The sequence below is a fragment of the Elgaria multicarinata genome, chromosome 1 (genome assembly GCF_023053635.1).
Source record: "Elgaria multicarinata webbii isolate HBS135686 ecotype San Diego chromosome 1, rElgMul1.1.pri, whole genome shotgun sequence".
Taxonomy (NCBI): domain Eukaryota; kingdom Metazoa; phylum Chordata; class Lepidosauria; order Squamata; family Anguidae; genus Elgaria; species Elgaria multicarinata.
In genome coordinates, this window is record NC_086171.1 from 134,533,668 (window position 1) to 134,560,132 (window position 26,465).

At 40.8% G+C, this 26,465-nt stretch overlaps 2 protein-coding genes across 6 annotated transcripts in view; one reads left to right on the forward strand and one right to left on the reverse strand.

Moving 5' to 3' along the window:
- MIGA1 (mitoguardin 1) overlaps positions 1-23,789 on the reverse strand; it is a 40,251-nt gene extending 16,462 nt beyond the window's left edge. Inside the window, exons 1-7 of one of the 3 annotated variants that reach the window (XM_063137192.1) lie at positions 23,710-23,789; positions 20,962-21,177; positions 18,855-19,032; positions 16,846-16,979; positions 13,503-13,629; positions 12,403-12,539; positions 11,573-11,696 (exon numbers count right to left, since the gene is read on the reverse strand). In XM_063137192.1, the coding sequence (XP_062993262.1) occupies positions 11,573-11,696; positions 12,403-12,539; positions 13,503-13,629; positions 16,846-16,979; positions 18,855-19,032; positions 20,962-21,060 (799 nt within the window). In that variant the 5' untranslated portion in view covers positions 21,061-21,177; positions 23,710-23,789. Of the gene's footprint in view, positions 1-11,572; positions 11,697-12,402; positions 12,540-13,502; positions 13,630-16,845; positions 16,980-18,854; positions 19,033-20,961; positions 21,178-22,287; positions 22,712-23,709 lie in introns of those variants that run through there. The other 2 variants (XM_063137193.1, XM_063137187.1) reach the window with 2 other exon arrangements.
- Positions 23,790-24,050: 261 nt separating this feature from the next.
- The window catches only part of USP33 (ubiquitin specific peptidase 33), a 45,678-nt gene continuing 43,263 nt past the window's right edge, over positions 24,051-26,465 (forward strand). For 2 of the 3 annotated variants that reach the window (XM_063137199.1, XM_063137206.1), the window contains exon 1: positions 24,217-24,309. The gene's annotated coding sequence lies outside the window, so the exon portion shown is untranslated. Of the gene's footprint in view, positions 24,124-24,216; positions 24,310-26,465 lie in introns of those variants that run through there. The other variant, XM_063137209.1, reaches the window with a different exon arrangement.

Consider the following 26,465-nt stretch of genomic DNA (forward strand, 5'->3'; position numbering starts at 1 on the left):
GCTGCCTTCCCCATGGATACTCACCTGTAGCCTTCATTACTACCTTTTAGGCACCAAGCAAAAACATTTTAAGAACTGTTTTTAAAAACTGAGAATGTTAGCATTTTTAACTTAGAGCAGTTTTAGTTTCACTGTCTACTTGAATGAACTGTGGTGGTTTTAGGGTCAAATCCAATGCTACACTAGTGGAACTACTTCCATCAGTGGAACAATGCCATTAGATTGAACCCTTAGTTTTTAATATTAGTATGTATGGGGTAGTATCCAATACTGCTGATGTGCTAGCAGGACCAATGCCTGGTGCAACAGAAAACAGCACTTACAAACACAACTAGAAACAACCCAGAACTACTGCTTCCTGAATGAAACAAGTCAGCCGAGGATGCGGAAGGCACTTCTGCTGACCTGTCTTATTCCAGAAATGATCGTCTTGGGCTGCACTAGCAAGCACTACTTTACTGTTGCAGTAGTGGCCATTCCCACTAGCACAAGATGTCTAGTGCTGGCAGCTACTAGCATTGGATATTGCCCATGTTTTTTATTTATTTTAAAAATAACTACTACCACTTAGTGATAACTATCTTATTGGCTGTCCAAGGACCCTACATTTATGGTTGAGATTTATGTAAAGGTACAAGTCATCTTGTCTGCCTCCTGAGGAATCTGTAAAACGAACAAGTAGCAACGGTAAGAACAGACCACGGAACAACGGACTGGTTTAAGATTGGGAAAGGAGTACGGCAGGGTTGTATACTCTCACCTTATCTATTTAACTTGTATGCAGAACACATCATGCTGGGCTTGACGAATCCAAGGCGGGAGTTAAAATTGCAGGAAGAAACATTAACAACCTCAGATATGCAGATGACACCACTTTGATGGCTGAAAGCGAGGAGGAGCTGAGGAGCCTTATGACAAAGGTGAAAGAAGAAAGTGCAAAAGCCGGGTTGCAGTTAAACCTCAAAAAAACCAAGATTATGGCAACTAGCTTGATTGATAACTGGCAAATAGAGGGAGAAAACGTGGAGGCAGTGACAGACTTTGTATTTCTGGGCGCAAAGATCACTGCAGATGCTGACTGCAGCCAGGAAATCAGAAGACGTTTACTTCTTGGGAGGAGAGCAATGACAAATCTTGATAAAATAGTTAAGAGCAGAGTCACCACACTGACAACAAAGGTCCGCATAGTTAAAGCAATGGCATTCCCCATAGTAACCTATGGCTACGAGAGCTGGACCATAAGGAAGGCTGAGCGAAGGAAGGTAGATGCTTTTGAACTGTGGTGTTGGAGGAAAATTCTGAGAGTGCCGTGGACTGCAAGAAGATCAAACCAGTCCATACTCCAGGAAATAAAGCCAGACTGCTCACTTGAGGGAATGGTATTAAAGGCAAAACTGAAGTACTTTGGCCACATAATGAGAAGACAGGATACCCTGGAGAAGAGGCTGATGCTAGGGAAAGTGGAAGGCAAAAGGAAGAGGGGCCGACCAAGGGCAAGATGAATGGATGATATTCTGGAGGTGACAGACTTGACCTTGGGGGAGCTGGGGGTGGCGACAGCCAACAGAAAGCTCTGGCGTGGGCTGGTCCATGAAGTCACGAAGAGTCGGAAATGACTGAACGAATAAACAACAACACCAATTGCTATCTCCTAACATTTCTAGTATGCACTATTTTTAGCTCCCTATTGTAAACAGTACCAAGAAACTACAAATTGTCTACCAGTCACACAGCCTAACCTAATCCACATTCAAACAACTCACATGGCAGTTACATTCATTTCTGGTAAATGTCTAACTTTCTATAGACCAGGGAGAAATGGCAGACTTTTAATTCTTGATGTGAGGACGTAGATGTCATGTAACGAAAGAGATGGTATGCAACCTTTTTTCTAGAAGACCTCTTTCCATTTTTTTCTTAAGTAATTTTTTTTTTTTTGGTAGTAACTAAAATTTTGAATAGTTTTGGAAGAGACTTAAAAAAATAGTCTAGCCCATTATATATTTTCCAAATCAGAAGTCTTCAATTTTCCACTTATGGCACAGCCATTCAAGAGAGCTGTAAAACCTAGCTAGAAAAATAATTCACTGTGCGAATGACAGAAGAGTGGCAATATTTTGGCACTGTTCAAACCACAGATCATTCAAAGAAGAATGTCTCATTTACAAGGACTCCTTTATTCAAAGGCACAATGACAAGTGCTGTCCAGGAAACTCTTCATTATAGAATCATTTTCTCTAGACACACACATGTTCAAATGTATACTGTACAAATGTTTAGGGGAGCTTTAGACAGGAGACACCAGCACAATGAAACCTCTAGGAATGCACAGCTGCTTGATCCGCCCAGCCACCCAAGGCAGCCTGTTCCAGATTCTCATGAAGTCCAGGGCCTCACAGCCTAATATGCTGGTCACCTTCTAAACTTTCAATATACTTATTTTAGAAGCCACCGTTCTTTCATATCTCCTCTTGTCTTCAAGTGTTGTTGGATTTTCTAAGGTCGAGTCCTTACTCTCTTGGCAAAGGAGCACACATTTAGAAGATCGGAAAATAATTTTAAAAATGAAATTGTTTACATTTTAGCAGGGAGACAGCCAGGGGCTCCTAGCCGTTAAGACTTGACTACTGATATTTATTTTTAAAGAAACCCAGCAATTATTGAAGAATAAAATCACAAATCTATAAAAAAGAAATCTAGCATTTGTGAAGGACTGAAATTCAGGTGTTTTGTCTATCCTGACTTATTCAGATTAAAAATTGACTATTCGCCTATGAAGCAGTAAATTCGATACTTCAGATAATTTATTTTATTTATTACATTTATATGGGGTCCATTAAAAAACAAACTTAGCGTTGTTAAATGCTGTGAAATGCCTGGGAGAAGAGAAAAGTCTTGACCTGGCACCTGAAAGATAACAGTGTTGGTGCTAGGCGAGCCTCATCGGGGAGATCATTCCACAGTCAGGGGGCCACCACCGAAAAGGCCCTCTCCCTTGCTGCCACCCTCCGAGCTTCCCTCGGAGGAGGACCTTAGATGTTAGGCGCAGTGTACAGGTAGGTTCATGTCGGGAGAGGCGTTCCATCAGGTATTGTGGTCCCAAGCTGTGTAGGGCTTTATAGGTTAAAACCAGCACCTTCAATTGGGCTTGGAAACGTATAGGCAGCCAACACAAGCAGGCCAGAATCGGTGTTATGGTTCCTGAGGATTTGCAAACTACTTTTTCCGTTTAAAAAAACACCCAAAATATTATCACACATTACAATTTTACAAGCATGGAACTATAACAAAAGCTTTGTGATAAATGGTAAATTTAGAAGACAAGACTGTAATCCTACCAATGGAGGCTGGTGGCTCTGATATCAGTGGGGCTGTGAATCCAGTCTGGGTTTCAGTCAGAACTTCGCACCTTGGATAGCTCCTTCAGAGTTCTGACTGGTTCTAACTGAAACCCAGAGTGGATTCACTAGCCTACTGAGATTAGAGCCACCAGCCTCCAGTGAATCCCACTGCAGTGTCCACCATCTTGGGATGGTTGGGAGGTTCTTTTCCTCATCAAAGAATCCTCTCTGTTACAAGCTCCCTATATCCAGGAGCGCCATCGCCTCTTTCAAAAACACACTTGAACAAACTGTGCTATCTTTTCTCTTTGCAGCCTTTATGACAAGCCAAACAGCGAGCCAGGTCACGGCTTCCAGCCCACCTGTTCCCAGCAGCTCTTTGGCACAAAATCACTCTGGGCGTGAGGCCAAGCCATTCCCAATCCTTTCCAGACTATGCTGACAGCTCATGTCGCCCACTGCCTGCCACCTCCTGGACTGAAGAGAAGTGTTGGGGCTCTGTGAAAGGGCCAACCAGGGAAGATGGAGGGAGAATCTGTTTTACGTAACATAACAAAAGCCCTGATGAATCAGAAGACAGGGTACATCTAGTCCAGCATTATGTATCCTACCAGCTAAAAGCAGCATGTGAAAGCAAAAGCCAAGCCATCTCTCATTGCTGTTCCCTGGCATCTGGTACTCAGCGGCATATCGCATCTAGGCCTGCAGGATGCACAAAGCCCTCATGATGGGCAGCCCCTGACAGACTTAACCTTAATGAATTTACCTCTTCACAAACTCAGTCAGTTTTCTTGTCATTTGTCATGCCAGGTACACATAAACAGAGTCAGTGAGGATCAGTTACAATAACACATTGAAGAAGTGAAAACGAAGGCACAGTAATTACTATTTTCCTTCTCTATGCTTCGCAGAGCGTGAACAAAATCAGGGAAACTTTCATTCACATTCTTCACATTTGAAGGACAGCAGGACAAATAAATTCCACATGGCTGATTCACAGAAACACACTGCTTCATGACTGAGAAAGAGAAGGGGAGGGGAATGAATGCTTGTTTTGGTTCACCATGTCCCTTAGTCTAAAAACTGATTTAGAGGCTGATACAACAGAAAGTGTACATGTATGTACAGCATATGAATCATGCACACAATGATTTTCTGAGGTATTTCTCCATTAAATTTGAAAAGCTGTTGGGGGGATTTGATGCAACTTTTAAAAGAAAGGAAGATGAGGAGAGAAATGCCCCTCCCTCCAGCCATTTATACTGCTCTTGTGCTAATTCCTCAGTGTCTCCTGAGGGCAGTTGCCTAGAGGAAATCCTGATGGAAAAATGTAGGTGCACATGCACCCTTCAGGCCCACAGACAGAAAATCTACAATATATTATGGGTTTGGGTTTGGGTTTGGGGGTTGGTTACTCAAATGTCATTTACAGCCTGGTGCCTATGATTGCAATGAGATTCAGGATTCTTTCCAGCTATGTAACCTTGAAACTAAGAATTCTCTAAGTAGATCTATCAGTGTGAGTGCCTTGAGGCAATATCTCATAAGGCCTTAAAAGGAGATTTAATGAACAGTGACTTTCTGGTGATGTGTTTCAATGGGACCCAAGAAGGCACAGGTAATGGGAGGAGAGGACTCATTTTTCTTGTCCCCTTCTAGACAAGGGGAGAGAAAGAGTGAGATCTCTCTGTGTGCAGCAGGAAGTCATTCTGCACTGGGACTGGATCTAAAATGGTAGCCGACTTCGCTTTCCGCAGAAAATCCTATGACAATAGACATCTGATAGGGAACAGGAATCTGTTGGAGTGCAAATGCTGTCAATCTTCATCTTATGCTCAGGCTGTTGGTTGTGTGTGTGTGTAAAAATAAACCTTATATCACAGGAACACCTGAATCCAGGGTAAGCTATTGAGCCCCTGAAACTTCTGGAAGTGGGGTGTATGCACATAACAACATCACTGCATTCCTTAGTATATGGGAGTACCACCACTCAGACCTGTAAACTAGCCAATGGTATTGGAAACATGATCTTAGATTTCTAAGATAAGTTTCATATCTCCTCCTGCATCACCTGAACAACTTCTCTGGAAAGCCAGGTGGCCCTCCTGAAGAATATGTGGTGGGGGCAGAGGGACCATTGCCCCCAAAATCAGACTTGAGTTGTTAATTAAGTTCATCTAAGAAGTCCACAGAAAGGAAACTTCCTAGCATCCATGCCCCCCTCCACAAAACTCATCCCACATGGTTTATTCAGCAGGTCCCTGATCCTTCAGAGAGGTTTTGGGGTGTGTGTGTGTGCAAGTGGCTGCAGGGAGAAAGAGGGGGCAGGAAAGTTCCCTTCTATAAACTTGCTTATTTTATGCTTCAAGCCATTATACTTTTATATTGATAATAATCCCATATACAAGGCAAAATTGATAATTATTGAGGAGAGGAGTGCTGCATCTCAAGAGAGTGCAGATATACAACAGACTGCAAGTGCATCCAATATTTTTGAGGGATACAAAAAATATGCCTGGTTGATATCTATTACCTTTTCTGACTTTCAAAATGTGACCTTTTCCTTTCTCCCTCCTCCTTTGACACAACCTATTTAATAAACGCACAGTGGGCTCAAAAACAAATAAACTTGTGATATGGCAACATGTGTTACCTATTAGGGGGAAAAAGCAGACTTACAGATCAGTCCTCTGTTTAAAAATTAGTGGTAAATTAAGAGTGGAGAATTAATAGTTGGTATTTCTTTCCCAAGATGTCATAATTTTGGAGATAGGAAGAGATGGAAGAATGCATTACTCACACTTGTTCCAACTATGTTACTGCAAGATTAGCTCTAGGATAAACAAACGTTTCATTCACTCTCAGGTTCAGGCAGAAAGTCAAGAACTAAAATAAATTTTAAAAGCTTGTTTGCACCCATTTGTTTAGTCTACCCTATTAAAGCTCCACTTTAACTACTTCCTATTTGCAACTGAATTTGGATTTTGCAACAGATAAGTATAAACAGATGGAGCTTTTATCAGTATTTTGTAATCTACCTCTCATTGGGGTTGCCTATGAGCTTTGAAAGCCCCGCAGTGGCGCTGCATTGGTCATACGACACAGCAGCCACCTCGCAGCCATCACAGGACTTTCCAGAGAAGCTGCAAACTAAAAAAGTTGGGGACTTATCCCGATATTTTCACTGGAGCGATGTGAGCACAGTAGATCCGCCGTCTAACTTCACTCTGGCATCGTGATGCAGGTATTCCTGGGCAGATGGCAACCCGATTAGTCATCGTCCACTTGGGCAGAGGGCGGGCCCAGTGAACTGAATGGCCACCAGAAAGCCCATGCCCTGACTCTGCGTTGGGATTAGCCCCTGCCACCCTGCAGCAAGGAACTGCAGAGTTTCCTTAAATGCCGCAGCAACCTGGCACCATAAAATCAGGGCCCTAGTCTGCAAGCCTTTACTCTCAACTACTAGCTGAGCTGTTCTGCTGTCAAGGAATGTTCATTAACATCCCATGAATATCAGCGGGGGAAACACCAGTAAAAGTGTATTGAAAAAATCAGCGCAGCTAATGGTGAGTCAACTTGGTTAGGCCTCGGGGGAAATCTTAGATACAATGCTACAGGAGAAGTTGGACACAGGGTGGTGAGGACTTTGTAAACAAGAGGCTAAGTGGTGTCATCCAGTGCCTCCAAAAAGTGGTGGTGGTATGCTGAGTCCCATCTACACTGTCAATATGAGTTCACCTTATGCCTACAACAATGTTAGCCAGAATATAAGGAGACCCACCTTTGGGAGAACTGCAGGGGCTCTCCTTTTATGGACTGCTTCTGATCTGAGCCAGTGGGAGAAGAATCATGTCTTGCAAAGCAGGGCCCTCCTGGTACTAACTGCAGAGAAACAAGAGACAGTTGTCTCTTTCTCGGGTGTTGTTTTTTTTGGGTGGGGGAGAGGGGCGCTATCCTTTAGTTCTCTTACTATCTAGGAACTCCCAAATTCTAAAAGCAGCTTGCAACGGAATTTTGAAAGGCACAATAGGAAGCAATACAAGAATGGAGCTTTGAACTTCAGCCTATAAAGCAGGCAATAAAATTACCTGCTTAAAGTGAATTCAGTTTGAGAGCATGTAAATGTTGCAGATGGAAAGGATGATTTTGTGGTTTCTTTCAAAAGAAACTTTGTAGCCCTTAATCTAATCTATGTTGGCTTTCTCTCCGCTTCTGCAAAGGGAAGCATCCACAGGAAGTGAGGGATATCATAACTCCTCAGTTCTCTACCTGATCATGATGCTGGGGGAAGTGGGGGGAGGCAGAGGAAGACCTGTCATCTTTCATATCCCCACTCATGTATCTATCTTTAAGCTGTGACTAATTACAATGACTGAAGCATATGGCTTCAGAGGGACATATGCTTTGGATAAAGGACCCAAATAAAACTCAGGCGTTATTAGAGTTCTAAGTAACTGGTATATAAGGTTACTGACATTCATAGCTTGAGAGTGGCAAAGTTGCCTCATGGTATTAAGTCATTTGATGTTAAATTAACAAAAAGGCACAGTCAATTTATGTCACAATTTATTTCTGCACATTAGAAGCTACTCCAATATTGGGAAGTATCCAATACTGCTGCTCAGCTCCCACGGGTTCTATTGCCCTCACAGGACACATCCTGCAAGCACAGCAGGAACTAGCACTTCCGACAATAATCCTAAAAATGGGTGGGTGGGTGTCATTTACTTAGTAGTTTAACTCTTTTCATATATTCTTGAAACACCAGAAGTACTGTGAAAGATTTCTATTTATTTATTTATTTATTACATTTATATACCACCCCATAGCTGAAGCTCTCTGGGCGGATATAACTCATTCAAGTCTTTGCAAATGATAGAACTTGACTGACTCTGCAGGAAAGAACATTTCAAAAAGGAAATTGACACCCAACAGCTGATATGCAGATGCATGCCAATAGCAACATACAGCCATATGACTTCTAGCATCACAGCTGACGTCCAAACCCCTTTCTGCATACTGACGTACAGTGGCAGGTGTTGAATGAATGTGCCAGAAAACTAGCTAAATTTAAACTAGAGTGTCAACTGGGAAATACACTTCAATAGTCATCAAAAGTAAAAATTGGATTGCTGACTCCTGGTGGCATTCATATTTCAGACTCATTCATCAATATTAGAACAAACAGGACTGATGCATTTCAGAGGAGAGTTTCCATTTATATATAATGAATTATAAATATGTTATTGGTTGCAAGCTTGTCCGTAATGACAGTTGAAGAAGATATCGTCTGCCATTGACCTTAATACTACAAAAACTGGGAGGTTTCAATAAAGCTGGGCAGTTGCGACTATTTTAAGATTCACACTTTCCAGGAACAAACTGTGACCAATAAATCTGCTGGGCAACTGGGACAGCACTTAACCTAATTTAACTTCTGGGGAAGTAAAATATATAGGTGGTTAGTTTCCCTATATGTGATAGTCTGAATGTAATTGTGTGATGCTGCCCCCTGCTGCTCTTAAGTGGTTCGAAAGAGAAATAACGCCTATTCATTTGTTCAGCAACTAGCATTTCTGAATTATTACTATTTAGAACTGAGCTAGGAACCCTCTTTCAGCCCAAAGGTAAAATTCTATTTTGGAGGAGCTCTTGTGACCCACATTACATATTGGGCAGGGCTAAAAAGCAAAAGGGGTAAGGCCAAAAACGCAATAAATAAATAAAAATATGCCAGAACATTGTAGCTTAAAGCTCTCACTGCCTGTACCTACATGGTTTGGGTCTAGACTACCAGCGGGATCGCCTTCGCCCACACAATCCCCTCCCCCACATTCGTCCTCTGGGAAGAATCTACTTCAGCCTGCCAAATTTAGGCTGACAAGTATTACCCAGAGGACCTTCTCTTCTCCTGCTCCCAGACTGTGGGATGGCCTGCCAAAGGAGACTCGTCAACTTAACAGTCTTTTAGCATTTAAGGAAGCTATAAAGACTGATCTATTTATTTATTTATTTATTACATTTTTATACCGCCCAATAACTGAAGCTCTCTGGGCGGTTCACAAAAATTAAAACCATAATAAACAATCTATTCCAGCAGGCCTGTCCAGTGGAATTTTAGGATGATTTTAGGACGTTTTAATAATGTATACTATGTTTTTAATTCAGTTTTATGAATTTTATACTTATTGTTGTTCCCCGCATCGATCGAAATGGAGAGGCAGGTAAGAAATAAATTTATTATTATTATTATTATTATCATCATCATCATCATCATCATCATCATTTAAGCCTTAGGAGAGGCATTTCTACCTTAGAATGGGGAAGAAATGGTACAAAATCTAGGAAACCACCCATTGATTGGTGATTAGAGAAACATGGAGGGGGGATGGCCTTCGGGTGGCCTAGGAGCCCCAAATTTGGCTCCTAAGCCTGAGACTCCCCATCTCAGAGAGCTCTGGCTATTGGGCGGTATAGAAATGTAATAAATAAATAAATAAATCCCTGGTTTATACCCCAACTCTTCAATCAAATTCCCATGGCAGTTATATATAATCATTAGTAGTAAAAACACATCTTGGTATTTCTGTAGCACTTTAAGATGTTCAAAGTGATCCACGTACATTTTCTTAATAATGGCTTTTCTTCATTAAGTCAAAATACTGCAGCCTTACTGAAGCTTCATCTTCTGGAGTACTGCGTGTTTACAATAGGCACAATAAGCACCGCTCCCATTGTTGTTCCCAGTTCCTTTGCAGACACGTTCATTTATACAGCTCTGCAAGATTTCTAAAATATGCAGTTCTTGAATTACACCACCTCTTTGATGGCGTTTTTTGGCAAGATTCGTTTGTTACCGCATTTTTGTCAATTTTTAAAATGGCAGAATAAACCTAAAATTGACAAGAGGGGAACTAGAGGCTGATGTCACGAAAATGATCATGAACTTCCATGACTGAACAATCACAAGCGAATGATAAGTGCCTTGTGTAAAAGCACCCTAAGCCTTTCAATAAGTCTGTAAAATAGGTCAAAATTTCCAGCCCTAAATTGCAAATGTGGATGCTGGTGGGAGGGCTAAGTATCTTGTTTGAGGCCACTTAGTGAGGTGATAAATGAGGTGAGATTCAAAGTAGAACTTCCAGCCCCACAGCTCATACTCTTACCTCACACTAACTTCCACAGAAAGCAATACCACAGCAAACCAATTAGTCTGAAATACAACAGATAATCTTCTTAAGAGATTCCCTTTGTTTCCCAATTTCAAGGCTTTGCACCAGGCCTAGGCAAAGTGAAACAATTTGTGTATGACGTTTACAGCTACACTCGGAGACATGCAGTAGGTCTGCGAACATCTAAATACGAACCTCTTAGGTTCTAATCTAGGAATAACTCCATAAAACCTTCTTTTTATCTATACTATAGCAGTGATGTCAAATCTCTTTCTGCTTGAGGGCCAAATTCAATTTCAGATAAGCTCTCAGGGCCACATTCCAGTGTTGGGTGAGGCTTGAGGCAAAGGGGGTGGGGATAAAATACCCCAAAAAAACTGGAGTATTTTATCTTAAAGCTTCTACTGCTACTATTAAGCCTCAGGAGAGGCATTTTAACCTTTTAGAATGGAAAAACCAGCATCAATCAGCAGCTGTAGTACACCATATATAAGAATCCCTCTTTTTATCCAATGGACCAATCTCTACTTTTCTAGCCAAATGCAAGAGCACCAAGAAAACCCACTGGGTATCAACCACTGGAACAGGAGCCCTTGAACAAAATTCAGTACTAATAATATCTCCACATGGAAGACTCACGGCGTAACAAGCTTCTCCTGCTACTACAGCCAGTGGGAATTAGGCTGGCTCTGAGGAACAACCTCTTTGTGCCAGAGGAGGAAAATAAAAAAGAAGACATTTCTTATCATTCGATTTCTGATTACCATTATCCCAGGTTCCTGTTATTATTAAGGAGGACAGATTAGGTCAGCTTTTCCCAACCTGGTAGCCTCCAGATGTTTTTGACTATAACTCTAAGCATTCCTGGCCATTGGCCATGCTGGGGATGATGGGAGTTGAAGTCCAAAATGGCTGTAAACTGCTTCTGACCTGAAAGCCAGACAAGAAATATTTTAAATAATTTTTAAAAATCATGAGGGCATGAGGTTGGGGAAAACTGGTGTAGGTTGTCAAAAAACAGACTACAACAACAACATCAGGAGTAACAGGAACACTCACCAATATCATTGGCAAAGGGAGCTGGGTCAGATGCCCCAAGGGAGGCTTCAAACTCTTCCTGAAGATGATAAGCTCTTTGGAGCAAGGATTCAAGCTTATGAATGAATTCGGCGCTAATAATATCCTGTAAACAGAAGTTGCAGCATGTAAATGGTTTTTTTCACTAACATTTTAAGCAGGTAACAGAATTTCTGTAATGTGCAAAAGTCAACAGGAGTTACTTTGGCTACTAATTCTTTATGTAGTACCATATGCAAGAAAAGCAGGAACCAAAATATTAAATACATCAGCAACTAAGGGATTAAGAACAGTAAAGTTAGACAAGCCTTTCCAAATCTGATGCCTTCCAGATGTCTTGGGGCGATTGGCTACGCTTGCTGGGGATGATGGGAGTTGTAGTCAAGCATATCTGGAAGCTGAGTTACTCTATACTGACATGTTTACTTTTAGAGGTTCTTCAGGAAAACTAAAATGTGCATCCTATATATAGTTGTACTTAGATCCCCACTAAACTCCATGGAACATCTACATACACATGTTTAGGATCAGGCAAAAACAAACAAGCAAACAAGCAATAGACAATTCTGAGATGGTTTTATGAAAGTTTATGATTCTATACTAGCACAACGCCATTTGAATGTTGAGGAATAATACAATGAAGAACAATATGTAGTTAGGGAAGAAAGTACTCAGATTGCAGGTATGCAAGAGAGTCCCTTGGATAATTGTAGCTTCTTCTCTGGAAACTGGAATCCACTTTCATCCCCTCCCCCCAGAAACAGTTCAAAGTGATTTGATGAAATGCCAAACACATACTGTCTTTTACTCACTTCTACACTTTCTTCTGCAATAGCATCACCAGCTCCAAGTTTGATGGCACTACAGCTGGCTTCATCTTCGACTTGTCTGTTACGAAAGGTCAGTGCCTGCTCCCATCGCCGTAGCGCTTCTTCAAATAACTCCATTCCTGAAATAAATGTTGCAAATGAACCAGCCTTGCATGACATTTTCATTTTGCCTTTCCATGTATTATCTGTCTCATCTCTCTGGCTTAAACTATTTGGAGTCATTTACTTTGGCGGCACCTTTCCCTGCTGTTCCTGTTCTCTACCTGTGGGCACATTGATTTGTCCTGCTTGGAGCAGGAGTAATTGTGAGAGGTGGTTGATTTAGATGGCTTTGATTCTTTCCAATTAAATTTGTCTAAGCAGAACTACTCCATATTCTTGCAACATTCAAGGCAGTATCCTAGACCAGATCTACACCTTGTGTCAAATATTAAAATTCCATCATTTCTTGCACGTTTATACCTCGCAGGGCACACAATGACATTTGCTGCCATATTTTGGATAATGTGAAATAAAAAGAAGGACATAACACTATGGAAGGGGTTATGGGAATGAGGATTGTGCCCCAACAGTTCTCAGAGCATTTCAATACCGCTATAAAGCAGTAGTGTGGATCTAGCCCTAATACTGTCACTGAGCTCCCACTGTTTCATATGCACAAGAGGGAATTTTGAGGGGATTTTGTGATTCTAAAAGTAATCCCGGAAATTGTCATTTTCAGATTGGGACAGGTTAGGCCAGCTCCCTTCTGCAAGCTCCATATGCCAAAATGTGAATCTACAATGTTTTAGATACAGGTTTTATGATGACATCAGTTTACATAATTTGTGGTATTTGTTGCCTACAGGAACCACATGCAGTGTCTTTTGTTTGCTCCTGATCTCTGCCTACGACAGGTGCTTAACGCATGGAGAACTTTGCATACTTCTATCTTTTAAAACATGCATTAAAGACGTGTGCCATCGTATTTGGGGAAAGGTGCTTGTTGTTCTTTTGCAATGACATACAATCCTTTGTTTTGAACTTAGAAACATTTTAAACTAATAGCAAAAGTTCTGTACATAAGAGGAATGCTCATTTACCCATCAAGTACAAGTTTTCAGGTGTAGTTACTGGAATATTGATTAGTTTTATATCATCATCATCTGCTTTATCCCAGGCACTGGAATTGACACAAGCACAGCTTGGACAGGATGTGACACTTTGGACCTAATGTTTTAAAAATGGAAAAGGTAAGCCAAGGGAGTTGTAATGATGTATTCCTAGCATCGTAGCTTATCCTTTGGTCTGATTAACTAGTTAACTCTGTCTAGAAGCAACAATAACTGACATTATATCCGAGTACTGATATTTGATTTATCTAGTAAAAAAACAACAAAACACAAGATACATCCTTAAGCATGAATCATGGCTATAACTTTGCAGACAATGACTTGGCTGGTCAATTCCAATACACTTGATTCCCCACCCCAAGTGGTCTTATCAAGAAAACCTCACAAAGGGTTACTTAAGTGATGGCATCTCTTCTGCTATTTTAGCTATTTGAATGTTAGAGTAGTAGGTTCCTGCTTGAGCAGGAGGTTCCTCTAAATAAGACACAAATTTACTGTCCTAAAAGAGTCTCCTGGGTTAAGGAGTTAACCCAGCAATTCTGATATGTACTCATCATCAAGGAGAAGACAAGAAGTAGTAGAAAACAGTGTTATGGAATTGAAAGGGAACTACTGCTGTAGCTAATGGGCCTCATATCTTTCAGCTAAAGTCACAGCACTTTGCATTCAGAATTCTTTAAACATAGCCATAAATATACTTATCGCTTGAGCTTTTATATTGTATTTTATATTATGGTTTTATACTGTTGTTTTATACTTTGAATGTTTTTAATTTTTGTGAACTGCCCAGAGAGCTCTGGCTATTGGGCGGTATAGAAATGTAATAAATAAATAAACAAACATGGTTTACACACAAGTAAGTCCTACTGAGTTGCATGGCATTTACTCTCTGTTAAAAAAAGTCATCTTACCTAGAAAAGGTACTAGGATTTGCTTCTGCATAGTGTTTTAAGGACAGAAAGGAACCAACTGAAAATCTCTGCTTAGCGAAAACACAGGCATCTTCCATGCTAAGGCACTGCTCCTCCACAGTTAGGTAGAAGCAGGTAAACTACTGTATTTAAACATGGCAAGGCCTATTTAGTCAGGGGGAAAAAGCCCTACAGCTCCCAGCATTCCCCAGCTAGCCATGCTGGCTAGGGAATACTGGGAGCTGTAGGAGTTTCTTTCTGTATAGAATCATAGAATAGTAGAGTTGGGAAGGGTCCTATAAGGCCATCAAGTCCAACCCCCTGCTTAATTATGAGAATGGGAAACAGGGCCATTCCACCAGCTTCACTGAAAGACTTCATTTTTCCTCTCTCCCCCCCCCCCCCCATTCCTCTTTCCTTGTGTGTGATTTTTCAAATTGCAAGCCTGTGAGCCTTTTTGGCTGAGGAGCAAGATAAAAACACTACACGTGTCTAGACAGTCATAGGACTGCACCCTTAATATAGCACTATATTTCCTACTATAATGCTTGTGTCCAAGGCAAAGGCAAAACTAAATGGTGCATTATGGTTGCAGCCATAGTGCCTAATTTTAAAAAGTCTGAATGTTTGCTTAATTTTTTTAAACTTGATTTTTCATTAGAAGACTTGTGTGTTTTTGAAGGGCGAACTAACTTTTAAAATTGTTTTTTTCTGCAGGGTTTTTTTTTAGTTAAATATGTGAGAGCAGAAGAAACTTTTTTTTAATGGATGTTAGCTATGTTCATTGGTTTTAGTTTTTTTTTTTTTTTTTTTTTTACCAAATGAAACTGAAGAATAATTGTCTAGTTTAGGATGGTCATTTACAGCAGGTGTTTGAAGAGAACTGTTTTAGTTTTCCTCCTATTAAACTTTTATATACAAGAGCCAAAGTCTATTGGTTTTTTGGATATTATTAGGGCACTGATGAAGACTTCTGTGTTGAAACACATTTGGGTTCTGTTGTAGCATTTTTCACAATATTAAATCAGAAATGGAATTAAGGAAAAACAAATAAAATTGTACAGGATTCCTCAATTACATAAACTAGTAGTTAGATATAACCACACAAATAATAAAGACCCTGAGGGCGGAATCCTATGCATGTTTAGATGGAAAGAAGTCCTACAACTCCCAGAGTGCCCCAGCCAGTATAATAATAATAATATTTATTTCTTACCTGCCTCTCCCTTTGGATCCTATTATTAGGTGCCTAAGGGGACCCCCAATGATGCCCATGAAGCTTCTTTATCTCCCTTTCTAGCTCTAGCCTTGCTCTTTTTCTCCCCTATATCCCTTTTCCTTGCTACTTCCCCATTTCTCTCTCCCACCTTCTCATTTTAGGTTACTTTTGACTAGCCAGGCCCCCATGGCAGCCACATTCACCATGGAAGCCATTTTGTGGTGGCACACAAAGCAGTTTCTCAAATTCCCAAATGTGCTCTCGGTTCCAAAAAGGTTGAGGGCCTCTGATCTAGGTATTTAAAATGTTGGCAGAACAAAAAAAACCTGGAATGCAATAGTTTGACAATAACATTGTCCAGATTCTCCAGAAAACCAGAGTGAGGAATGATATTAATTCTGTAAAAAAGAAAAGAAAAAGGGGGGGCTAGTATGTAACTCCCACACTAGACAGTTATGAGAAAATGAGTTGTATCCAACAGTGGTCATACCACTAGCACAATGATGTTGCACTAGGAGAAACCAAGTACTGAACTAGATTCAAGGGGAGAATCCAACTAAAATTCCACTTGCACTATCAGTTGCAGATCGTAGATTTATACAGTGGTCTGCTAGCGCTTGCACCGTGGCTGATGGTACGTTGGATTTAGGCCAGTCTGTAGCAAAACACAACTTGGAACTTCTCTACATTATGGGAAATCACGTTGTTTACCTGGGGCTTCTCTGCTTCTTGGTTCTTTGGCACAATTGTTATGGGCTGCATTACACAGAAGGAGAAGGGCAACAAGGGGTTTGAATTTAATACTTCTCCTCTGTTCAATTCCATTGCATTCTATTGAGACAGCACCATCTAGAAGAACTTGCTGTTTCCCTGCTATGACCACTTTATTATTATTATTATTAATATTTATTTATAAAGCACCATCAATTTTCATGGCGCTGTACAGAATAAAATAAAACAAGACAATCTGCCGTATGGCTTTCAATCTAAAATCTGGTTCTTTTTATCCCAGGATTTCTAGAGGATTCCTCAGGAGACATCCTCATTGTTGACGATATCATGAAATTGACCCCAAAACCTCTGTGAAAGGCCAATCATGAACTTGCAATAAATTGCTCGTTTAGAGGGGTCCTTGGTTCGTTTACAAAGTACATGATGGTAATTCTCAACACACTGCACTTACCGAGGCCAAACTCTGCACCGAACCTGAATATTTACTGAAGAGGCCTCCATTTGCATTAATATAGGATTTTTCTTTTTCTTTGGCTGAACTCAATGAAAGCGTTAGGTTTTGTCTGCTGCTGGAACAACTGGAATCTGAAGAGGATGGTAAGTGATTAACAGCACAGTCCTAAACACATCTACTCAGAAGGAAATTCCATTAATAACAATGACACTTGCATGGCCACAAACCACTTTTAACCAAGGACTACCTAAATTATCTGTTGCATTGCAACAACAACCATTTTAAGATAGACTTTCAAATAACTCAATTTAAGAGTAATTTTACGTTCTAGAATGCTTCTAATGCAGTACAAAGGATGATGACATTCTGAGTATGTAAGCTGTAATTGACTAGGTTTTCATCTATTTTTTCAATATGGAGTAATAGGGTGGACATGTGTCCTCTTTCACAGAGGATAGTCCCCAGGGCTGCCAGAGGACTGTTCTCTACTTAAAGGTGTCTTCTATTTGAAGGATTGCCCAGTCCAAGTCCTGTATAAAGATAAAGCATAAGAACTGTTACCTGTCACCAGTTAGCATCTGGACAACAGACTGAACAAGCAGACACTTCTGCATTATGCTGAGATGTGCTGTATTTCTATTTCATAGAATCATAGAATAGCAGAGTTGGAAGGGGCCTACAAGGCCATCGAGTCCAACCCCTGCAGGAATCCACCCTAAAGCATCCCTGACAGATGGTTGTCCAAATTATAATAATTATTTCTAAATTTGCAACTATGTATATATAAATTAGCATATGCAAATTTTATGCAGACTTGTCCACATACCCTCCCCCTGATTTGTGCTGCATATATCTCATCAGATTTGACTACTGCCATGCTGAACTCAAACTTTCTTTCATCTTTATTATAGTCCTATGCAATAAAATAAAAGGATTTACAGATATGTCTAAAACCACTACTACAATAAGTATCAATGGAAATCCAAGACTGCTCCCACTCCAGAAGTTACCACACTTCACAACTGAAGAGAAAAGCTTTCTAAAGATTAAGGAAGGAGAATAGAAATTTATTGAGAGCATAGCTGAAAGAAAAATGGACAGAATTCTGGTGCCTACATGTTACTGCAGGCACATAGTACCCTGTTCAGCAACATGTTTTAGCAGCAGACCATGCTGAGGAAGGATTGAATAGTGGCAGTCCAGGGTTTATGCCCCAAAACTGATTGCTGACAACTCCCATTGCCACAGCTTCTGCATACATTCTCTTGCATCTGGACTGGGAACTGAAGAGCCGAAACGTTAAGATCCTGAAGTACAGGAAAATTAGAATTGTAGCTTCTTACTTTTCATGTATTAGTCAGTGGTTGAATGCTTAGACTCCCCTCAATATGGTTGAGCACTGCTATAATTAAAGATCTACAGTTGCTTAAGGTTAATTGTTCTTGCTTGAAAGTAAATAAAAATGAGTTGAAAAAACAAACAAACTGAGGAGCCAGCATGTACTTTCAGTAGGATGGATTTGGTCCAGGAGCTGCAAGTAAATAACTGTCATCATACTACGCTGCGCTTGATGGCAACTATAATTTACAACAATTATAATGAAAGCCAGCTAGGTTAACTGAGGAATTTGAATGCCCCCCATTTTTTAAATCCAAGAATATACTTTTTCTTGGTAATTTAAAAAACATCCTTCCTAATCCTAACATAATCACTTTGAACAGAGCCCCACCTCTTCAACTGAATTTGTTTTCATGGAACTGTAACCCATAGAGCACACTCCTATGCATGCTTACTTCGAAGAAAGTCCAACTGTGTTCAATGGGGTCCACAAAGGGTTGTAGTCTTAAGGCGCAATCCTATGCATGTTTAGATGGGGAAAGCCCTACAATTCTCAGCATTCCCTAGCCAGCCAAGCTGGCTCTGAATTGTAGGGCTTTTTTTCCTGTCTAAACACACACATAGGATTGCATCCTTAGAATATTGCTTTCCTCAGATATGTCACCCACCTTTCTCTGATGCAGATGTTTTCATATAGTCTAACATCAGGTGGCCTGGATCCCATTGAGATACTTTCCTGGTTTTCTTCCCACGTTTTCTTTTGAAATGATGGGCAAGAAAAAGCACAGATACCGCCCCCACTGCTGTTGCTGCAAATAGCTTCTTTAGACCTGGTGAGATCTTGACCTTAAAACACAAATAAGGGCTATATTACATATTCTGCAGAAGGCAAAATAAATAATGTAGATTTGATAACCATTTTAAATTCATGTTCCAAACATGAACACTGCATACATCAATATATGCTCTATCCAAGTTTTTTGGTATCCATCTTAAATAAAACTTTTGTCAAAAAAAGACTGCAGGACTCAGTGATGGACTGGATAAAGGCCAATAAACTGAAGCTGAATCCTGTTAAGATGGAGGTCCTCCCAAGTCTAGGAGATGGGCTTATCTGAATGAGTCTGCACTCCTTCTGAACCTTTGAAAGAACAGGTCCATAATCTGAGGGTACTGCTGAATCCATCTCTGTCACTGGAGGCCCAGAAACAGAGATGGATCCAAGAGCCTCCTAAGAACTTTGGATGAAATGCCAGCTAGTCTCACCTGGACAGGGATAGTTTGGCCACTGTGGTACAGGTGCTAGTAAACTCTAGACATTACTGCAACACGCTCTATGACCCTGTTCAGACACAGTGGTTAAGCATTTCAGCTAAACGTTATAGCTTAGCATGTCGTGTAAACTATTGCTAACCATAGCGGCTACATAACCATGATTTAAACATGTTCACTGGCCCTGTTCAGAAGACATCTTAAACCACGCCTTTACTCATGGTGAATAAGGCCTTTTGCCTTATTCACCCTAGTTAAAGCTGTGGTTTAAGGTGTCTTTTGAACAGGGCCACTAACTCTTTGCTTCAAAGGAATTAGTGGCCTAACCGTGGCTTAGCATGTTGTCTGAACAGGCCCAAGGTTGCAGAATGCAGCAGCTTGGCTGTTCTTGGGAGTTGCCTCTTGGGAGCACACACCTTCACCCTTATCAACCAGCCCCGTCAATGAAGTCATCAGATAAGGTACTCCTGGTGGTTTCGCATGGACCTAAGGTCTATTCAGAGTGCACTTGGATTAGCTGAGCTGCTGAATACAGTGGCCTTCCAACCACTTTACTTGCTTCTCTGCATGCAGTGCAGCCATCTTCACACGGCACTCTATAGCTGCACATGGTCTGCCTGTACAGCATGGTACACTGGTTATATACAAGTACGGTTTGCACAGAAACCTCCTCCGAATCACAATTCTAAGATATATTTCTGAAACTATGAATGTTGAAGTTCTTTATTCATGTTTAGTAGACCTCTTTTCTCTATATTGCAGGATTAGGAGAATATGTTTGTTTGAATTATTTCACTTCATTTACAAATCTTCATGAAGCAAATGATAGAGAAGCCTTTATCTATCACAAAGGCCCAGAGGGGAGCACATTAAAACTAAGGTGCCTATATTCAGTCCACCAAACCATGAGGGCATGTCGGATGTATTCTATTTCTTTTCATCCTCACCCCCTTCTCTTTTAGTGCAGCCATGTTCCTAGCAGCCAGAACTCCACCCTAGCCTGCTTAAGATACAGATATTTTTCTTCTTCAAGTATAGATACTGCACACATTCTCACCCTACAGTAAATGCCTGATCTAAATTATTTCTGCCTTCCCAACTTTACAAATCATCATAAATAAAGAAGTTCTAATACTGCACTAACCAGCCTGTAAATTAGGCCATAAAGCAACAGCAAAACTGAAATACATCATCATTGCTAAGGCTTTGAAATAAAACAGAAAAACTGGGTAAACCTTTCCATGGCATTCACTGCTTAAGAAACAGAAACTGCTTAGGAAACAGAAACAAAGGGTGTGGTCTTAGCAAGATATTCTTAGAATATATGCTCTATTCTATAATGATCAGAACTGACATAATACAGTATTTTCACACAAGCTATTGTAACAAAATATGGATACATAATAGCAGATTACATAAATATTGTTAGGTGTTGGAACACAAATTTATCAGCTCAACATTCAAAAAGCACTACAAACAAGAATAGAGAAGTGCAATAGTTACCTGGGTTAAAGAATAATACCAGGAAAGGGGAAGATCAAATACTCTTAAAGCTGCTGTCTTCAAAGAAAAACGTGTCTCACTGGCAGCTTCTTCTGACATGGCTCCTTCTTTCCCATAGCATTGTTAAGGAATACTAAGCCAAAATCTTATTACGTCCTGGTGATGTTGGATATGGACTACCAATGAGAGACAGATATTGGACTATACACCTCACACCTTGGGAAATAATTTAAAAGGCTTAACTTCAACCTTTTTTCCAGAGTTCAAAGGGTACAGAGACAGAAGGTTGCTTAGTGGAACCATAAATGTTGCGGAGGAAATAAATTTAGGTGCATGTCCTTTGGGCTTTTCTGTGAATATTAACTATACACACATTAATCCTATACCCATTTACCTGATAGTAAGCTCCATTGAACTCAGTGGGACTTACATCTGAGTAAAATGTATATATTGACTGTAAAGCACCAATGAATGGCTCCCAAAATTGGAAACATTGTAGGGTTTCCTAGTAAAAAGGAACAGTCCCAAATGCTTTATTATTTTTTTTGTCTGTTTACTTTCTAAAACATGTAGAGCACAGCACAGGAAAACAGACAGATTATTGCCGAGAATTTCTAGTCAATCTTGGCTGATCTCTGTGAGGCATTTTAGAATAATCACTACACATAAGTTCTTTTGTTTTAAGTCCAAAAACCAGCTTTTCTCCCATAAAGGGTTTAATTAGCCTCAAAACACATAAAGAAGAATGACAGCAATAATCTGTTGGGATGGGAGGTGGGGAACAACCCGAGGAAATGTTTTAAAGCATCAGGCGCATCTAAGCAGACTAGAAAATATTTTCAATGATTCCCAGGGGAATTTTCCATTTCTCACATATCACACAGAACAATTTATGGCACTGGGTCAACATGCACTTGCTCCAACTCCACTCAGCCACATTGGACTGCTCGATGTCTTAATAGCAACTCATATTCAGATGAAGTGGGGGAGGTAAGAAAGAGCATGTAGATTTCAAATTTTAGAGATCTACAACCCAACTGGAAATCCGAAGGTGTTCCTCCCCCCCCCCCACCGTGTGAGTGAAGAAGTTATGCATCCAGGTTCCATGACTGCAGTGAAAAGCAGGAGATAACATTACAATATTTACATAGGGATGGCAGGGTAACCCCATACATCACAGAAGAGCTTCTGAAGGATCTTCTTGTCTTAACAGATGACCTCATCATATTTAATTTCAAAGAGATGCATGCTATCCGACCTAAACCATCCCTTATGTCCAGAATACTATAGATTATGGACACCCCCCGAAAATTTGATATTGCAAACCTGGATTACAGGACCCCGAGATTTTCTGGAAAAACTATTCGCTATTTTTGGCCCCGATATTTTTCAGCATCAGCAGAGGTGATTTTTTAGGAAGAGGATCGCAGCCTAACCCCCTGCTGAGAAGGGTTGGAAGGGGTGCTTCTCACGCAGAAAAGTCAAAGCCTTTCCCCTCAAAGGAAAAAAAAGAACGGACCAGCCCTGGAGGCTTCTCGAGGCTATCTCTCAAGCACAGCAGTTGGAACAACAAGCATACGCGAAGAGCTCCACAATTCCGCCTGGGTAGCAGCTATTAAGAAAAACAAATGGGGGAGAGAGGAACCACAGAGAGAGAAAGAGCAGAGTAACACGTGCCTCCTGGCTTCCGCTTCGAATAAGCATCTACATCTTTATTAGGGTAGTATGAGCCAATGCGTCACCATTCAGCTGAGCGCTAGGCTAGAGGTACCACCGGCTGCGGAGGAAAATCCCGCTAGATTTATTTTTGCTGCAACCCGAGGTACCTTTTGCGGCAGAGATATTTTACTGAAACCCGAACCTTAATTCAGGGTGGAGCAAAACAGAGGCTGCAATCCTGTGCAGTTTCCTAAAAGTAACCCCCATCCTCACTGAATACAATGGAATTTTCTTCCAAGTAAACGTAAAACTGTGCGGGAAATCTAGTTCTATAGACCACTTCGCCCACTCAACCCCAAATCCAGCGCTCGATTAAACGCAGACGTGCTGTGCTCTATGTGCTTGCAGGCGTACGGGTGGGGTTCTCACTATCTACCACTGAACGTAGTAGGGCTGGGTGTTAAAATACAGACAAGGGAAGAATATATAATTTTCTCTGTAGTAAGAACCATGGGCGTTGTTATAATTCAGCACACTTGGGCACGTGCCCCGGAGCTTCTGAGCTACGCCCTGAATCTTTTGAGTCCTATTTATGTCATCTGCCTTAATACAAACCTGCCTCTTCCCATGGCTGGGGCATGCTGGGAGTTTTGTAGGACTTGGTTTTTCTATCTAGGATTGCACCCTAGATCCTTTATATTTGGAGAGGTTGTGTGAAAGAGTCTATTAATATCTGCTCCCATCCCTTCCTAACCTGCAATATGAATATTATTAAATCTATTTGTATTTACAGTACAGTTTTAATATTGAAAATATTTGCATTTTTCACACACGAAAACACCTGATTTGTAACAAGAGGACCAATTCCTTTTGCCTTTGCTTCTACTTTTGGTGATGGAAGGGGGTAAGGGAGAGACTCCCTGCTGCCAAATCAACACACTCCTGCATTTCTCAATTATACCGTAATGAACAGTGAACATTTTCAGCTGAACAGAAATCTTCTTCCGAGTTAAAACACACACACAACAGAATCAGAACATAGGGACATCCTCCCAAACTACAAGCGTGAAGCTCTGTGTTAGTACGAACCTAACGGAGTTCCTCATCACGTGTTTTCAACAACTCAAGCGCGGGCCTATCCCGGCTTTCTCTTAACACAAGTAATTCAGAACCGCCATCTTAAAGCACTCTCAAAGTATTCTTATCTCTATAGTCGCTTCCTCTACGAACTACAGGAATGGCGAAGTCGACGGCGCCATCTTTGTTAAGGGCAAGCTCCTCCTCTTACCTCTATTAGCGTGAAAGGCTTCGCTGCCATCATTGTCCGGGGCAATTGCGGGCACCCGTGCTAGCCGAAGCGGCGCTGCGCGCGCACGCCAAAGAGAGCGAGCAGGGAGGGGAAGAAAGAAGGAAGCGGAAGGCGGCTCCTCCTCCTTCTTGTCCTCCATCTCTTGCTGGTTTCAACTGCGCGGTGGCTTTTCCCGTATTGGCCTTAGGAGACAGGTGAGGAGGAGGTAGCCGTCGCCGTTATAATTAAAGAGAAGGAAACTGGATTGGCAAGACAGTGTCAATACTGTTTTGGGAAGAGCCAAGTTCTCCAAGCACGTTTGCTCAGAAGTACGCTCGACTGAGATCAATGGGGTTTACTCCTGAGGAAAGATGCAGAGGATGGCAGCTTTCGAGAGTCTGGTGGGTTTGGGGGTGGGTAGGTAATAGGGGTGAGGTGCTACTCGACCTGCAATGTCAGAGGACTGGGTCCTCTATGAGTAGGTGCATCTTTAGAGTATTTGCTTACGCGCTTTGATGGTGAGAGGTTTTGCGGGTTTTCTTCCATTCAGCAAACACGTTTTATGACCCTTCCATCCCACCCCGGTCTCGCATGCAAGCAAGACTCCTGTCTGGAACTTGGTTGAATGGCAATTCCTAGACCTGAAATATGATAGCAGTAATAACGAAGCCGATTGCTTCTGAGCGTCTGCAGAGTGCCATTTCATGACTACCTCCGTATAACCCTCAGCATTACTAGTAAAGGGGAAAAGAGGCTTCCAGATCACAAGGGAAAGATTTCCAAACAGGCCTGAGCACAGACATTTCTCTTGGCTCGGAAACTAAATATTGAAGGAGAATTCTATTTCTAGATGTTAGATTTAAATAGAATTAATTTTCTTTTTAGGAGTCATAAATAATGTTGTTGTGTAACATCAGAGGTATTTTGAACCATTTGTTGACACTTGTAATAAGATACTTGTCAGAGTAAAACTAAAATAAAATGTGAGCTTATTTTATATGTTTACAGAGGTCGACAATTTTGATGTAAAGTATGTTGTGCTTTATTAATAATATGGCAATATGAATGAAAGGGTAATGTGATAACATGTCAACCGTTTGTGTGTGCATGCGCACCTGCAAGAGAGAAAGAGACAGAGAGATGGAGAGGGAAAGAGAAAGTGGTGAGAGGTCTGTTCAGGTATTGCGCCTGCCATTTACAATATTCATTTAATAAATAGTTGGGACATTGATTCTGTGATGCACAGCACAATTGAATATAACAGCTGGTTAAAAATACCACTGCAGATTGCAGTAGTGCAGGGGCAGCCATTCTACTGCAAAAAGATCAATCTGCAGAATATACTGCAGAGATACGTTTTTCTCAAAGGATGAAATTGGGGGACCCAGAGAGCATAAAACAGATAAATAGCATTAGATTGTTATTTCCTGAAAGAGTTGAAAAAAATGTATATGCTTAAAATATTTTGAATTAGCACTGTTGGTGGTGAAGCAGGTGAAGAAGTGATCAGAATACAAACTTAAATGTTTTTAAATGGTGGGCTCACTTGGAAGAGGAAAGTAGGAAATGATATAGTCATGTAAATAGACGGGCAAATACCATCAGAAGGTAACATACAGGTTTTTGTTTCCCAGTCCAACTCTTTACCTTTTATATGTCAATGTTACTGGTTATGTTTCGATTTATAATGTGGTTTTGTTTAACGGGGAGGAGGGAAATTAATATTACATAATGGAATTATTCCGTATAAAATACCTCTGAACATATTATGAGTTGGAGTTTCTACTAAAAAAAAACAACAACCTGAAACTACAGAAGGTTTACAGATGCTCTCATCAATCATATTCCCCGCCCGTCTCTGAGAGGATATGGACTTGAAAAAGATAAACGGTAAATGTCACTTGTCCCAAATGACAAGAAAGATTTTTCAGTAGAACAGAAGTTAGAGTCTTGGTATTGCGTAGATTAGGTTGTCAGTGTTCTCATAGAAATCAGGAGTTGAATTATATATCAATGGGTTTGTGAAGTTACTAAAAGATGATCCCTTCAAGGAGTATTACTATACATCATCCAGTAACCATAATATTATGAAGCAAGGGAGCCAATGATCGATAATAATTCCAGCTCAGTGTAAACATCAAAAGAAATTATACGCCGTATTAGAGCATTACAGTTGTATGGTTACAAGAACACGCACCCACCACCACCAAGAACATAACTGCTACAGTTTTTGTTGTATATCTTTGAGATGGGATCTGTTTTATCCCACTTATATGATGAAGATAAGAACAGCCCTGCTGAGAGGAAAGGCCTTTCTAGTCTAGCATTCTGTTCCTACAGTGGCGAACCAGATGCATATGGGAAGCCCACAAGCAGGAAGTGAGCACTCTCTTGGTCATGTTCCCCAGCAGCTGGTATTGAGAGACATACTAATACTGGCGGTAATATAGCCATTATGACTAGTATCCCTTTTTAAATCTAAGTTGGCAGCCATCAGTAGATCTTGTGGCAGTGAATTCAAAGTTTAAATATAAGAAATAATTCCTTCTGCCTATTC